At 45.0% G+C, this 16,577-nt stretch overlaps 1 protein-coding gene across 7 annotated transcripts in view; it reads right to left on the bottom strand.

Moving 5' to 3' along the window:
* Positions 1–16,577, bottom strand: part of LOC115193550 (leucine zipper putative tumor suppressor 2 homolog) — an 88,420-nt gene that overhangs the window by 1,393 nt on the left and 70,450 nt on the right. For all 7 annotated transcript variants that reach the window (XM_029752275.1, XM_029752274.1, XM_029752272.1 and 4 more), the window contains 7 exons: positions 8,649–8,888; positions 7,861–8,275; positions 4,212–4,952; positions 3,094–3,216; positions 2,052–2,198; positions 1,402–1,932; positions 1–1,057 (listed from right to left, as the gene is read on the bottom strand). The exon at positions 1–1,057 is cut by the window's left edge and continues 1,393 nt beyond it. In XM_029752275.1, the coding sequence (XP_029608135.1) occupies positions 770–1,057; positions 1,402–1,932; positions 2,052–2,198; positions 3,094–3,216; positions 4,212–4,952; positions 7,861–8,275; positions 8,649–8,851 (2,448 nt within the window). In that variant the 5' untranslated portion in view covers positions 8,852–8,888 and the 3' untranslated portion in view covers positions 1–769. The remainder of the gene's footprint in view (positions 1,058–1,401; positions 1,933–2,051; positions 2,199–3,093; positions 3,217–4,211; positions 4,953–7,860; positions 8,276–8,648; positions 8,889–16,577) is intronic.

The raw sequence follows: 16,577 nt of genomic DNA, 5'->3' as shown, positions 1-16,577 counted from the left end.
ACCCTAAACTTCTTTCAAGTCCAAATGGCGAAGTGATGGAGTCCTTTCTGACTGCAGGTAGTCAGCTGTTCCTGTGAGGGCCTAGAGGAGGGTGCATCCCAGTGTCTAGTGGAGTAAATCAACCCTTAGACAGAGATGCTCCCTTAATGTCCATGACAGCATACACACTTAGAAAAAAGGGTTCCAAAAGTATACTTTGGCTGTCCCCATGGGGGAACCCTTTTTGGTTTGAGGTTCTGCCTGGAACCAAAAGGGTTCTTTCTAGAACCAAAACTAGTTATTCAAAGGGTTCTCCTATGGGAACAGACAAAGAACCTGTTTAGGTTCTAGATAGCACATATTTTCCTAAGAGTGTAGAGAAGTAAAGAGTGCTGGTACTGTGGTTAGGGGAGTAAGTCCAGGTACACCCTCTGTAGTCTTGATGCAAATGTAAAATGGTAACCTGTTCTCTAGCCAAAATAAGTGCACTACATAGCGAATAGGGTTCCATTTTGGACGCAGACTTCTCAGTAGCAGTGATGGGGAATTCAGATCAAATCAGGGTGCTGGTACTAATTGTCATGGGAGCGAGAGGACACTGGGGTTAGACAACGCCCCTATCTGGTCTCTAAATTTCACTGGGGTTAGACAACGCCCCTGTCTGGTCTCTAAATCTCACTGGGGTTAGACAACACCCCTGTCTGGTCTCTAAATCTCACTGGGGTTAGACAACGCCCCTGTCTGGTCTCTAAATCTCACTCGGGCGAGAGGACACCCTTGCATGGTCCCTCTAGATCTCAGTAGCGGCGATCTCCTCGAAGTGGATGTCGTTGCTGCCGCTGTGGACGTCGTAGTCCTCTACATCTCTGTTCTCCAGCTCTAGACTGAGCTCTCTCATCACCCTTTCCAGATCTCTGTTCCTCCTGTACATCTGGATGTAGTTCTGCTGCAGCTGCTTCTGGTAGCGGATCACCTTTTCCTTTTCCTCCTGCCAGACCTTCCTCTCCTCCTGAAATCCTCCCAGCTGCTCCTCACTGCTCCTCCTCTCGTACATCAGCTCTGCCCTCAGCCTCTCCACCTGACACACAACACAAGGATTGATTGGTTGATTAACTGATTGGTGGTATTTATTTGATCATTTTAAAATCCATATGAAGTTGTTCTATCACAATGTTGAAACAATACACAACAGAGCAGTATAAAAAATAAGTATTATTCAAGCACTATTTTGCAATGAAAATGGTAAAAAAATTATTGAAAGAAGGTCGGTCATTGTTTTTCCAAGTCTGTGGTTTTAACATGTGCAGGTTTTACTGTCTGAACACCAATAGAGAAACCACAGAAACTAGTGCAATGGTGTGAGTGATGGGGGTTCATATGAGACTGAAAGAAAGTATAAACATCGTTGTTGTTAAAGCTCACCTGTTGCCTGAGTCCCAGCACAGCTTCAGCACTCTGCCTCTGAGCCTTGGTCTCATCACTCTCCCCTCCCCAACCCAGCCTCCCCTCCTCCGCCTCTCGGTACCCCACAGAGGGGCTGAGGCCCCCCCTTCCACCCGCCACACCCCCACGCCCCTGGGGGAGGGGCAGGCTCATACATTGGCCCTTAGTGGCTGGTGCCTGGCCTCCAGGAAGATAACCTCCTCCCTGATTGGCCAGGGCATCTCGGAGGCGGGCCAACTCTTCCTCCAAGCGTCCGACTTTCTCGCGGAGCAGCTCGGCTTCGCTCTTCCTGCGCTGGAGCTCATTCTCGCAGACCTCCAACTCCAGGGAGCGTGTTCGTAGGGCCGACCCAGCCTCCTGGGTCGTAGCCTGGCTGTTCTGGAGATCGGACCTGACCTCTCTCAACTGGGACTTCAGGACCACCAGCTCCCCGCCCTTCTGGCTCAGCTCTGACTGGCTCTCCTTCAGTTGCTGTTTCAAAAGGGAGATCTCACCTGATTTCTGACACACCTGGGGAGGGAGGGAGGGAAGGAAGGAGGAAATGAGGGAGAAAAAATATTTTGTGAATATTGAGATCACTTACTTTGAAAGGGTGTACATGAATCAACCCTAACGCCTGACCCACCCACCTCCCACTTGATCTCTTCTAGACGTGGTCCCAGCTGGGTCTGCTCTCTCTGTATAGAGGCACACCTCCTCTCCAGCTCTTCCCTGTCCTGCAGCAGAGAGGAGAAGTCCTCCTGAAGCTTCTTCTTCTCCTGCTGCAGTTGGAACACCTGAAATAAAGACACAGATAGTTACATGCTGACCACACCGCTCGCGTCGTGTGTGCAAGCATTGCAAAATAAATTGTAACATACATGTTATTCAGTTATTGCACCCACACTGCTCACATGTGCCATTGAGCGTCTGCGTTGCCAAGCGCTAATATAGAAGTCAGTTCTATTTGTGACGCTGAACGGAGTGCAAGTCCTGCCTCTCCCATCTTCTCATTGGTTTATAGAAGCAGATACCCACGTGCCATCTCCTCATTGGTTATGCCCACATGGGTGATTGAAAGATGAACTGAGTTCGGTTGGTCATCGTGGTAACTATGGAAGTTAGATGCCAATCGCCATATAAAGTCCAAAGAAGAAAAAGCCTGGAAGGAGGAGAGATGACTAGAAACGATTCGGTTGACCGTTTTATGTGTGGATTAATTGTCGGAGTAGAGGACCTTGTACATTTCAGGTAAAATAACAACTCAACGTTTATATCCCAGGACAAATTAGCTAGCAACAGCAAGCTAGCTAAATAGGACAAATTAGCTAGCAACTGCAAGCTAGCTAGCTAAATTGCCATAAATGTTTCATGCTTTTCAACCTGTCCCCAAATTAATATAATTGGTTCAGAGTTTGCTTTGATATTTCAACCTGCGTGTCGGGATCGCATTTGGTGTGGGGGGCAAAATTAATTTGCGCACAATGGCGCACGTGCGCGGCCGGTTTGGGTACGGTGTTAGGGTGACATTTTGACAGAAAATGAAGAAACGCTACTAAAACAGAAGCAACATATCATACAGTAATAAACAATAATAATAATAGCTTTTTATGTAACTTGCAACAATACCTGTCACACAAAGAAGGGCCCTGCTTCCCAAACTAAGTTGACTGAAGTATTTCTGTCTGTTACCTGTAGCTGTAAGGCCTGTTGTACTCTCTGGGCCTTCTGTGAAGCCTGTTTCATCTTAGAGGAACAGCTCTGTCTCAGCTCTTCCAGCTCTCTCTCACAGCGAAGCTGCTTCTCCTCGTATACCTACAGGACAGGAGGTCAGGGGTTAGTCGTCACAGTTTAGAAGTTACATACAGATACCACATCCAGAGGTCAAACTGTGAACCAGCACTAGTATGGCTCAAAAGTATACACTGAACAAAAATATAAATGTAACATGTAATGTGCTGGTGCCATGTTTCATGAGCTGAAATAAAAGATCCCGGACATTTTCCATACACACAAAAAAGCTTATTTTTCGCAAATGTTGTGCACAAATTTGTTTACATCCCTGTTAGTGAGCATTTCTACTTTGCCAAGTTAATCCATCCACCTGACAGGTGTGGCATATCAAGAAGATGATTAAATAACATGATCATTACACAGGTGCTCCTTGTGCTGGGAACAATAAAAAAACACTCTAAAATATGCAGTTTTGTCACACAACACAATTCCACAGATGTCTCAAGTTTTGAGGGAGCGTGCAATTGGCATGCTGACTGCAGGAATGTCCACCAGAGCTGTTGCTAGAGAATTGAATGTTCATAAGCCACCTCCCACGTCGTTTTAGAGAATTTGGCAGTACGTCCAACAGGCCTCACAACCGCAGACCATGTGTAGCCACGCCAGCCCAGGACCTCCACATACGGCTTCTTCACCTGCAGGATCGTGTGAGACCAGCCACCCAGACAGCTAATGAAACTGAGGAGTATTTCTGTCTGTAATAAAGCCCTTTTGTGGGAAAAAACAAATTCTGATTGGCTTTGCCTGGCTCCCAAGTGGGTGGGCCTAGGCCCTCCCAGGCCCATCCATGGCTGCACCCCCGCCCAGTCATGTGAAATCCATAGATTAGGGCCTAATGAATTTATTTAAATATGAACTGTATCATTGAAATTGTAGCATGTTTCATTTATATTTTTGTTCAGTATATATGGAATAATTGAGCTTAGTAATAGAACCAGCAGAAATGACAGAAACAAACATTTTAATCATATTTCTCCTCGAGGCAACACTTTAAGCCTGCTTAAATCCCCTCTCACCTGACAGATGGCAGCCTCGTTCTCGTCCAGGTTCTCTCTGAGTTGCTGCAGCTCCAGGTCTCTCTCCCTCAACTTCTCCTCCAGCTCCCTCACCACCCCCTCATAACCCTCCAGGGTCGGGGGCGAGCGCCCACATGACCCGCTGTCCGACAGGGGCTGGCCTCGCCCACTCAGCGACCCTGTGCTCTTACTGGACGACGACCGCCCGCTGTCCGAGTTTGAGTGACCGTGGGAGGTAGAGTGGGCGTGACCTCCGTTGATCCCCAACCCTCCGTTTGTGGTTGTGGTTCTCCCAGGCTCCGGGCCCACCCCGGACCCCCCAGACCCTGAACATGACCCGGAGGCCTCGCTATTGGCCAGGCTGTAGGCGTTGCTGCTGTGGGTGGGCAGGCTGGACAAGGAGTTACGGCCAGAGTCTGACATGGAGCAGGAATGGCTGCTGCGAGCGTTGCGTCCTCTGCTGTATGAGTTCCTCTTGCTATCTGAGGAAGAGCCGACCAGAGGTACAACGTTCCCGTAGCTCCCCGTGCCATTGACCACGTTATTGAACACGGTATTCACGTTATTGACCACTGTATTTTCATTATTCCCGTTGATAGACAGGGGCAGGAGGAGGTTGAGGCTGCCTTGGCTCTCAGAGAGGTTGCCCCCTGGTCTCGGGGAGAGGTACTGCACTGAGTGGCGGTTCTTCGGGACCACCGGTTTGAACGCGGTGGGACGGATCAGAATCTTCTCCATGTTCTGCAATGGAAGACAGTATTTGTTAATGAAGACAGTATTTGTTAATGAAAACATTATTTGTTAATGGGAGACCGTATTTGTTAACCTCTTATTTGTAGGGGGCAGTATTTTCACGTTCGGATGAAATACGTGCCCATATTAAACGTTGTAAAGCATCAATCTTTAGGGCCTTTAGAACGTGAAAATTCAGTAATATTCCAACCGGACCATTCCAGTGTCTTGAAAAACGTTTTGGAACACAGCTACCTCTCGCGTGAATGCGCGCCAATGAACTGATGTCCTTCCCTGGTTCTACAACTTCCCAGCCTTTCTCGTTCCGTCTCTGTTCATCATAGACGCCTAAAAACAACTTTCTAAAGACTGTTGACATCTAGTGGAAGCCTTAGGAAGTGCACAATGATTACTGAGTCACTGTGTGTTCGATAGGCAATGACTTGAAAAGATTCCACGCATCAGATATCCACTTCCTGGTAGGATTTTTCTCAGGTTTTTGCCTGCCATATGAGTTCTGTTATACTCACAGACATTATTCAAACAGTTTTAGAAACTTCAGAGTGTTTTCTATCCAAATCTACTAATAATATGCATATTCTAGTTTCTGAGCCCGAGTAGTAGGCATTTTAATTTGGTTACGTTTTTCATCCGGCTGTGAAAATACTGCCCCCTATAGCGAATATGTTTTAATGAAGACAGTATTTGTTAATGGAAGATAGTATTTGTTAATAAAGACATTATTTGTTAACCTCTCTAGTGGGTGTGGGACGGTAGCGTCCACCTGGCCAACATCCAGTGAAATTGCAGAAATTCAAAAACAGAAATACTCATTATAAAAATTCATAAAACGTACAAGTGTTATACATCGGTTTAAAGATGAACTTCTTGTTAATCCAACCACGGTGTTAGATTTCAAAAAGGCTCTACGGTGAAAGCATACCATGCGATTATCTGAGAACAGCACCCAGCAGACAAATCATTACAAACAGTTACCAGCCAAGTAGAGGAGTTACAAAAGTCAGAAATAGCAATAAAATGAATCACTTACCTTTGATGATCTTCATATGGTTGCACTCACAAGACTCCCATTTACTCAATAAATGTTTGTTTTGTTCGATAAAGTCTCTCTTTATATCCAAAAACCTCAGTTTTGTTCACGCATTTTGTTCAGTAATCAATGGGCTCAAAGGCAGTCACAACAGGAAGACGAAAAGTATCAGTAAAGTTCGTAGAAACATGTCAAACTATGTTTATAATCAATCCTCAGGTTGTTTTTAGTCATATTAATCAATAATATTTCAACCGGACAAAAGCTTCGTCAATATAAGAGGATAACAAGAAAGGCGCGCTCTCGGTCGTGCGCATGAAAAACCTCTGGGACACTGCAGTGTCCACTCATTCAGAGAGGTCTTACTCCCTCATTTTTCAGAATACAAGCCTGAAACAATTTCTAAAGACTGTTGACATCTAGTGGAAGCCATAGGAAGTGCAATTTCAGTCCTAAGTCAATGGATACTGTAATGGCATTCAATAGAAAACTTAAACATAAAAAAATCCCACTTCCTGGATGGATTTTTCTCAGGTTTTCGCCTGCCATATCAGTTCTGTTATACTCACAGACATTATTAACAGTTTTGGAAACTTTAGAGTGTTTTCTATCCAAATCTACCAATTATATGCATATCCTAGCTTCTGGGCCTGAGTAGCAGGCAGTTTACTTTGGGCACGCTTTTCATCCGGAGGTGAAAATAGTGCCCCCTACCCTAGTGAAGTTAATGAAGACAGTATTTCTTAATGGAAGATAGTATTTGTTAATGGTTCCTGTTGTTCATATCAAGTGCATTTCCAGAAAACTCACTTTAATACATCTTAACATTGTTGTTTTTAACGATAAATAATGAATTATTATCACGCTCATGATTTTCCCTATTGCCTGATATCAAAATCAATTGAATCTAGACAAGACCCTCTCAATCCTATAGTATCATAGCTCTGACCAACACTTTATTGGCATTTCCTTGTTAAATAAAGGGAAAGAAATATAAAAGAAACTGACGTTGGTGATTTATACCAGCAGTGTTAATTAGAAATGCCTGGTCTCCTCCCATTGAAGACAGGCACACTGATAGGACGGAAGGTCATTCTGAAAGCTCTGATTGGCTTCATTAATATTCATAGGTTTCCAGTAAGCAGCTTTTCTCATGATTTTGAGTATGTCACGACATAAGAGAGAGACGGGGAGAGAGAGAGACGGGGGGCGGAGAGGTTGGAGAGAGGAAGAGAAAGATGGAGGGACGGAGAGAGAGAGATAGGGACGGATCAAGAGAAGGAGGAGAGAGCGAGACAGAGAAAGACAGCTCTCTACACAGGTTCGGTAAGCGGTTTTCTTAATGGTTTCCCTCAGCCCTCTTTGAGTGCGTCAGAGAATATAAGATAACTCTGACATTGATTATAAGACACGAGGTGACTGACTGTTAAAAGATCTATAACCAGCATTGTCTAAGCTGTGATTATGGTTCCCGCTCTATAAATAGAAATGAATAGCCAATCAGCAGAGAGGATCTAAGGTAAAACATGTCGCATAGTAGCACCTCACCACCGGTGCTGCTTAGTAGCTGGAGTAGTTGGTTAATAGTGAGGTACTGAAACGTTCACTTCACCATTATATAGAAGTGTTATTAGCTAGCTAGACTCTATGTTCTGTATATAAGCTTAGTGAGGATTTTACAAGTGAAACTTACAATTGAGAAAGAAATAAAAGTATACTAATGATAGACTTAATATACACAATGACAATGCATGGGCATTACCAACAGGAAGCTGGGATGGTCATTAATATAGGACTTATTAGATACACAGATACCACAAGCTCGGAAACCACTTGACATTTTGGGAATCCCCCTCCGAAACTCACCTTCTCCAGTTTTCCTGACACTGGGATGAGTTTGGGCGGCGGACCGCCGATATTCCCGTTGAGACCTCGGTTATTCCTCTGCTCCTCCGAGTCGCTACACGGACTCCCCACCGTCACCACATGGTTATCATTCTGGGCTCCTACAGTCACTACCTCCTCACTCACAAACCCATAGTTCCCATTCCCTCCACTACCACCACCACCTCCAGCCACACCCCCAGCCCCGCCAGCAGAGTTACCCTCCCGGGGCTGCTTCTTGGTGGGCAGTGGCGGCGGCTGAAGCTTGGTGGGCAGGAGCTGGGTCTGGTTGTTGATGACCAGTAGTTGTTCCAGAGAGCTCCCGCTGCGCAGGGTGTTGCTATCATCCTGGAGCCTGAAACAACTGGTGGTTGGGGTGTTACGGCGTGGCTTAGTGCTGAAATAAAAATAATTATCATTTAGAATAATCATTGATAAGAATTACAGTATACAGCACTTTTCCAGTAGCTCTTTTCCATAGTAAGGGAAGAATCACTAGCCTGGCCCCAGGTCTGTTTGTGCTCTTGTTTGGTATGACAATCCCATAAGGAGTTGGCAAGAGAGCAGAAACAAGGCAAAAGACTGGCATCCAGGCTAGAAAATCACCTTGTCCACAACCAATATAGTCTGAGTGCCAGATGTGTTTATGCTACCATGCCAACTCCTTGTCACTTATTCTCAAGCCGTTTGTCTTGACCAGGACAGCAATAGAGTGGGCAAGGGCATGAACAGACTGGCACCCGGGCTACGACCAATGAGTAGCACCCTACCTGAACTCTCTGGCAGCCCGGCAGTGTCGCTGCTCCTGATGGGTTCGGCCAGAGATGAGGCTGCTGACGGAGCCCATGGTGGCTCCGGGGAAAAAGGTGCCACAGGGCCCTCCGACGACAGGGGAGAGGGTGACGATATGGAGGCTGGTGGGAGGCTTGGGGTGGTCAGTCACAGACACAGGCAGGGTCTGAACCAGAGCCATGTTACCTGGACAACACCAGACATACACCCAACACACTCTGCAGAGAGAGAGAGAGAGAGAGAGAGAGAGAGAGAGAGAGCGAGAGAGAGAGAGAGACAGTAACACAATTAGACCCAACCCAATTAAGAGAAAACAAAAATATATTTACACATTGGAAAGAATGAACACAAAAACTGAGCAAACTAGAATGCTATTTGGCCCAAAACAGGGAGTTCACAGTGGCAGAATACCTGACCACAGTGACTGACCAATTATTAAGGAAAGCTTTGAATATGTACAGACTCAGTGAGCATAGCCTTGCTATTGAGAAAGGCTGCTGTAGGCAGACCTGGCTCTCAAGAGAAGACAGGCTATGTGCACACTGCCCACAAAATGAGGTGGAAACTGAGCTGCACTTCCTAACCTCCTGTCAAATGTATGACCATATTAGAGACATGTATTTCCCTCAGATTACACAGATCCACAAAGAATTCACATAAACTCCCATATCGACTGGGTGAAATACCACGGTGTGTCGTCACGACATGAAGAATTGTGACCTGTTGTCACAAGAACAAACACCATTGTAAATACAACCCATATTTACGTTTATTTATTTCCCTTTTGTACTTTTTGAACATTGTTACAACACTGTAAATAGACATAAAACAACATGTGAAATGTCTCTATTCCTTTGGAACTTTTGTGAGTGTAATGTTTACTGTTTACTGTTAATTTTATATTGTTTATTTCACTTTTGTTTATAATCTATTTCACTTGCTTACGCAATGTAAACGTATGTTTCCCATGCCAATTAAGCCATTTGAATTTAATTGAGATAGAAAGAGAGAGAGAGAAAAGTTGAATATCAATGGAATTTTGTCAGGTCATCATGACGGCTACTGTTGGCTTCCTCACTGATACAGTTAAAATGTCACACTCAAACCATCAGTATAGGAGACAGAGATAGAGAGCATGTGCAGAGGGTAGAGGGAGTTCAGTATCTTTTGTGTGTGTGCTTGGTGTTTAAGTGTTTAATTTCCAGCCAATATTATGCTAGTGTGAGTTGACAGAGAGGGGACATTTTATATTTAGTCTGTTGTGCATCGCTCAAAGCTGTCTGGCCAAGAGGAATAATACAACTCAACTACGACGGCACACTGCATGTCAGAGCCATCAAGCACGCACGCACGGACGCACGCACGCACGCACGCACGCACGCACGCACACACACACACACACACACACACACACACACACAGGTGTGTCAAATCAAATTTTATTGGTCACATACATGTGTTTAGCAGATGTTATTGCGAGTGTAGCGAAATGCTTGTGCATACTAGTTCCGACAGAGCAGCAATATCTAACAAGTAATATCTAACAATTTCACAACAAATAGCTATTACACATAAATCTAAGTAAAGGAATGGAATTAAGAATGTATAAATATATGGACGAGCAATGTCAGTGCGGCATAGACTAAGATACAGTAGATAGTATAGAATACAGTATATACATATGAGATGAGTAATGCAAGATATGTAAACATTATTAAAGTGACATTATTAAAAGTGACTACTGTTCCATTTATTAAAGTGGCCAATGATATCAAGTCTGTGTATGTAGGCTGCAGCCTCGCTGTGCTAGTGATGGCTGTTTAACAATCTGATGATAGAAGGTTTGAGATAGAAGCTGTTTTTCAGTCTCTCGGTCCCAGCTTTGATGCACCTGTACTGACCTCGCCTTCTGGATGATAGCGGAGTGAACAAGCCGTTGGCTTGGGTGGTTCAAATCAAATCAAACTGTATTTGTCACATGCACCGAATACAACAAGTGTAGACCTTACCGTGAAATGCCTTCTTACACGCCCCTAACCAACAGTGCAGTTCAAGAAGAGTTAAGAAAATATTTACCAAATAAATGAAAGTAAAAAATAATTAAAAGTAACACAATAATATAACAATAATGAGGCTATATACAGGGGGTACCGGTACAGAGTCAGTGTGCGGTGGTACAGGTTAGAGGTCATTTGTACATGTAGGTAGGGGTGAATTGACTATGCAATCATAATAAACAGTGAGTAGCAGCAGTGTAAAAACAAATGGGGGGTGTCAATGTAAGTAGTCCGGTGGTCATCTGATTAGCTGTTCAGGAGTCTTATGGCTTGGGGGTAGAAGCTGTTAAGAAGCCTTTTGGTCCTAGACTTGGCACTCCGGTACCATGCGGTAGCAGAGAAAACTGTCTATGACTTGGGTGACTGGAGTCTGACAATTTTATGAGCTTTCTTCTGACACTGCCAATTATATAGGTCCTGGATTGCAGGAAGCTTGGCCCCAGTGATGTACTGGGCCGTATGCACTACACTCTATAGCGCCTTACGGTCTAATGCTGAGTAGTTGCCATACCAGGCGGTGATGCAAGTGGTCAGGATGCTCTCGAGGGTGCATCTGTATAACTTTTTGAGGGTCTGGGGACCCATGCCAAATCCTTTCAGTCTCCTGAGGGGTTTTGTTGTGTCCTCTTCACGACTGTCTTGGTGTGTTTGGACCATGATACATCGTTGGTGATGTGGACACCAAGGAGTAGAGCTCAGACCGCCTTTTCCTGTAGTCCACGATCAGCTCTTTTTTCTTGCTCACATCGAGGGAGAGGTTGTTGTCCTGGCACCACACTGCCAGTTCTCTGATCTCCTCCCTATAGGCTGTCTCATCATTGTCGGTGATCAGGCCTACCACTGCTGTGTCGTCAGCAAACTTAATGATGGTGTTGGAGTTGTGTTTGGCCACGCAGTTGTGGGTGAACAGGGAGTACAGGAGGGGACTAAGTACACACCCCTAAGGGGCCCCAGTGTTGAGGATCTGCGTAGCAGGCATGTTGTTGCCTACCCTTACCACCTGGGGGCGGCCCGTCAGGAAGTCCAGGATATAGTTGCAGAGGGAGGTGTTTAGTCCCAGGGTCCTTAGCTTAGTGATGAGCTTCGTTGGTACTATGGTGTTGAACGCTGAGCTGTAGTCAATGAACAGCATTCTCACATAGGTGTTCCTTTTGTCCAGGTGGGAAAGGGCAGTGTGGAGTGCAATTGAGATTGTGTCATTTGTGGATCTGTTGGTTGTGGTATGCGAATTGGAGTGGGTCTAGGGTATCCGGGAGGATGCTGTTGATGTGAGCCATGACCAGTCTTTCAAAGCACTTTATGGCTACTGACGTGAGTGCTACGGGGCGGTAATCATTTAGGCAGGTTACCTTCGCTTCCTTGGGCACTATGGTGGGCATAGCGGGATTTCTTATAGGCATCCGAATTATTGTCCTGCTCCTTGAAAGCGGCAGTTCTAGCCTTTAGCTCGATGCGGATGTTGCCTGTTGCCTCCATGGCTGCTGGTTGGGATATGTACGTACGGTCACTGTGGGGATGACGTTGTCGATGCACTGATTGATGAAGCTGATGACTGAGGTGGTATACTCCTTAATGCCATTGGATGAATCCCGGAACATATTCCAGTCTGTACTATCAAAACAGTCCTGTAGCGTAGCATCCGCGTCATCTGACCACTTCTGTATTGAGCGAGTCATTGGTACTTCCTGCGTTAGTTTTTGCTTGTAAGCAGGATTCAGGAGGATATAATTATTGTCAGATTTGCCAAATGCAGGGCGAGGGAGAGCTTTGTATGCATCTCTTTGTGTGGAGTAAAGGTAGTCTAGAGTTTTTTTTCCCTCTGGTTGCACATGTAACATGCTGGTAAAAATATGGCATTTTCTTGTTTGCTTATGGCCTTATAGAGTTGGTTGAGTGTGATCTTAGTGCCAGCATTGGTCTGTGGTGGTAAATAGATGGCTACGAATAATATAGATGAGAACTCTCTTGGTAGACAGTGTGGTCTACAGCTTATCATAAGGTACTCTACCTCAGGCGGGCAATACCTCAAGACTTCTTTAATACTAGACATCGTGCACCAGCTGGTATTGACAAAAAGACACACAACCCCACCCCTCGTCTTACCAGACGTAGCTTCTCTGTTCTGCCGGTGCATTGAAAATCCCTCCAGCTCTATATTATCCATGTCGTTGTTCAGCAATGACTCGGTGAAACATAAGATATTACAGTTCTTAATGTCCTGTTGGTAGGATAATCGTAGATCATCAATTTTATTTTCCAATGATTGCATGTTAGTAAGTAGAATTGATGGCAGTGAGAGTTTACTCTGATCGCCTACGGATTCTCAGAAGGCAGCCCGATCTGCGTCCTCTTTTCCTCCGTCTTTTCTTCACGCAAATGACAGGGATCTGGGCCTGTTCCCGGGAGAGCAGTATATCTTTCTCCTCAGACTCGTTGAAGGAAAAAGCTTCTTCCAGTTCGTGGTGAGTAATCGCTGTTCTGATGTCCAGAAGTTATTTTCAGTCATAAGAGATGGTACCAGCAACATTATGTACATTATGTAAAACTGTGTGCTGAGTGTGTGTGTGTGTGTGTGTGTGTGTGTGTGTGTGTGTGTGTGTGTGTGTGTGTGTGTGTGTGTGTGGTATGCGAGAAGTTGACCACTTCCCAGGCCAGAATCATCATGGATCACATCCTCCTTTCACCTTCCGCCCCTCACCCCTCTCCTCACCCCCAGCCCAGCCAAGGTCTACTCTGCCTGGAATAATGGCATTAGAGGACCCTCCAGGAGGGTAGGTGCCCCCCCCCCCCCTAACCCTGTGACCCCAGCAGGAGTGGGCCGTAGCTGGGCAGACTCCCTCCTCTCCCCCCTGACCTCCAGGGGCCCGGTTTTGTTCCTGCTACTCTGGGATACAAATCCCCAAAGCTAATTTCTCTCTGATGTTGTTCACCGATTATTTCTAAAGTTATTGAAGTAACTCCTCCTCCTCCCTCACACACACATTCCCCGCTCCATTCTCCTTCACTAGTTAGACCGAGCTAAAATACACTTCACCTTCTCCTCTCCAAAACATGCTGAGAAAGTGTGTTTGTTGTCTGAGCTCTACTTTGCCTCAGATGCAGTGAGGGTAATTAGCAGAGGATGATTTGGAAGAATGCCACAAAAACACTGCAGAAGTATCTTGTTCTTTGGAAGCTTATGTAAATAAGTTTTGAAAAACTTTAAAGTATGACAATGCCTTATCAGAAAATGCTTTAAACTGTAACAAAGTGCCCAACGAGCTTGTCTGGTGATGCAACTCCATTCCCCATCTTTGAATAGCATCTGACGAATGACTGAAAAGATGTAACAGAGGAATGAGGCTCTAGATATCTCTCTCTTTCTGATATCTAGTAGATGAGACTGATGGGATGTGGTGTGACCGAGGATCTTTACCTCTACCCCTACCCAGATAGGATCCGTCACTGGGAAGTATATGATAAATCTGTTAATAACTCCAGGGTTGCCACAGGGAGGAAAGGATTATTACGGATATCTGAGTCACCTCTGGGATTTTACAGAATCTCTACAGACTTCCGGAATGTCTATGGTGCTCCAGAGAGAAAGAAAGGGTGGAAAAGCCAGGTATTCCAATCAAGAGGCACAGCAGAGATCCCAAATCTCTTGGGAATGAGGACACTTAAGACTTAATCCAGTTTGGTTAGTGTTTGGTGTGCATACAGATACTGAGCATCATGGGTAAGAGGGGTTTTCAAGGAATGGCCATCTCCTGTCTCTGTACGCACATTCACTGAGTGTACAAACCATTATGAACACCTTCCTAATATTGAGTTGCACCCCTTTTCCCTTAGAACATCCTCAATTCATTTGGGCATGTACGCTACAAAATGTCAAAAGTATTCTACAGGGACGCTGGCCCATGTTGACTCCAATCCTTCCCACAGTTGTGTCAAGTTGGCTGGATATCCTTTGGCTGGTGGACCATTCTTGATACACACAGGAAACTGTTCAGCGTAAAAACCCCAGCAGCGTTGCAGTACTTGACACACTCTAACCAGTGCGCCTGGCACCTACTATCATAACCTGTTCAAAGGTTATTTTGGCAGTTACTTGTACGTTTGATCATGCTAATAAAGATCTTTAACAATGCAAGAAAAGTATGTACACATATAAAATATTATTTATGTACCTGCTGAGGGGAGGACGGCTTACAATAATGGCCGGAACGGAACGAATGGAATGACATCAAACCATGTGTTTGATGTATTTGATACCATTCCACTGATTCTGCTCCAGCCATTACCATGAGCCTGTCCTCCCCAATTAAAGTACCACCAACCTCCTGTGCTCTGTACTGCCTTAGTAATCATGATTCATGACATGTCATATCAAAAGTCCCCCCAAGAACCAAGTTTTCGCTAGTTGCTGTAAGGTGTCTGGCCATTTGGCTGAAGAATGCTCTCCTTCCCTCGCTGATCTTCTGTCTAGCAACAAGGATCGATAGTTGCAGAGAGCAGTAAATGTCAAGTAACTTACTTCAGCATGGAGCATAACACAATGTTTCTGTGTTTTACCTCTTCTCCTCCCTCCACTCATCCCTCTTTCCTGTCCATGCTTATTTTCTGCCACATCCTCTTCCTCCCTTCCTCCCTTCCTTTTTTTCCTGTTCTGGATTATCACTCCACCGCACTCCTGTCTTTCCTCCTGTCCCTTTCCTCTCCAACCCCATTTCCACACCGCTCCATTTGGATGTATCCTTTCCCTTACTAAGCCACCATAGCGTGACGGAACCATGGCAAAGCAACCGTGAGCAACAGGTGTAGGATATCAATCTGATTACAGTAGGAATCCAGTAGGGCTACAAAGGTCAAACGTGACAATATTAATTTCACAGAAGTCATGGGCATTGAGCAAGTGCATAAGCTTTTTGTCCTTACAGCAGCTTAGGGTTAGGGTAACATTTAGGGTTTGTGGTGAAAATCACAGCTGTGGAACGGTAGGTAGCCTAGCGGTTAAGGGCGTTGGGCCAATAACTGAAAAGTTGCTGGTTCGAATCCCTGAGCTGACTAGGTGCAAAATCTGTCGATGTGCCCTCAAGCAAAGCACTTAACCCTAATTGCTCCTGTAACACGCTCTGGATAAGAGCGTCTGATAAATGAGTAAAATCTACAAACAATGCTTGCCCATATGGTGACTGTCATACTTCCCTCCTCTCTAGCATGGCTAAAGTGATGACAGTTGGATCTAGGTCACAACAACAGCAAAGAAGCATCCCCTGACACACACGCTTCAAATCAAATTCTATTGGACACATACACATATTTAACAGATGTTATTGCGGGTATAGCGAAATGCTTGTGTTCCTAGCTCCAAGTATGCAGTAACACACACAGCTGTAGAAGCATTGTCTCCATTTATCAGATAAGATTGTGTTATCTGGAGGCAGAAATGCACGCGCGCACACAAGTGTTACGACCTGGATGTATAATTGATGTAAGGAGGGATTTACGTTTCAGGAATACAGCTTAATTATGGGTCTCTCTGTTGATTAACGCAGACACATGCACACACACACACACACACACACACACACACACACACACACACACACACACACACACACTTGAACACTTAAAGCTGCAATATGTAACATTTTGGGATGTAAGTTATAGATGTAATTTATAGATCTGTCATTCTCATTGAAAGCAGGTCTAAGAAGCGGTATATCTGTTCTATGTGTGCTATTTCAATGGTTCCTGGTCTTAAGTTTCGGTTTTCCGTCTTCTACTTTCGGTTTTGTACACCAGTTTCAAACAGCAGAAAATACAATATTTTTGGTTATTGAAAAGATATTTCACAGCGGTTGATTC

Source organism: Salmo trutta, chromosome 5, assembly GCF_901001165.1.
Source record: "Salmo trutta chromosome 5, fSalTru1.1, whole genome shotgun sequence".
Taxonomy (NCBI): domain Eukaryota; kingdom Metazoa; phylum Chordata; class Actinopteri; order Salmoniformes; family Salmonidae; genus Salmo; species Salmo trutta.
This window is presented reverse-complemented; position numbering and strand designations above follow the sequence as displayed.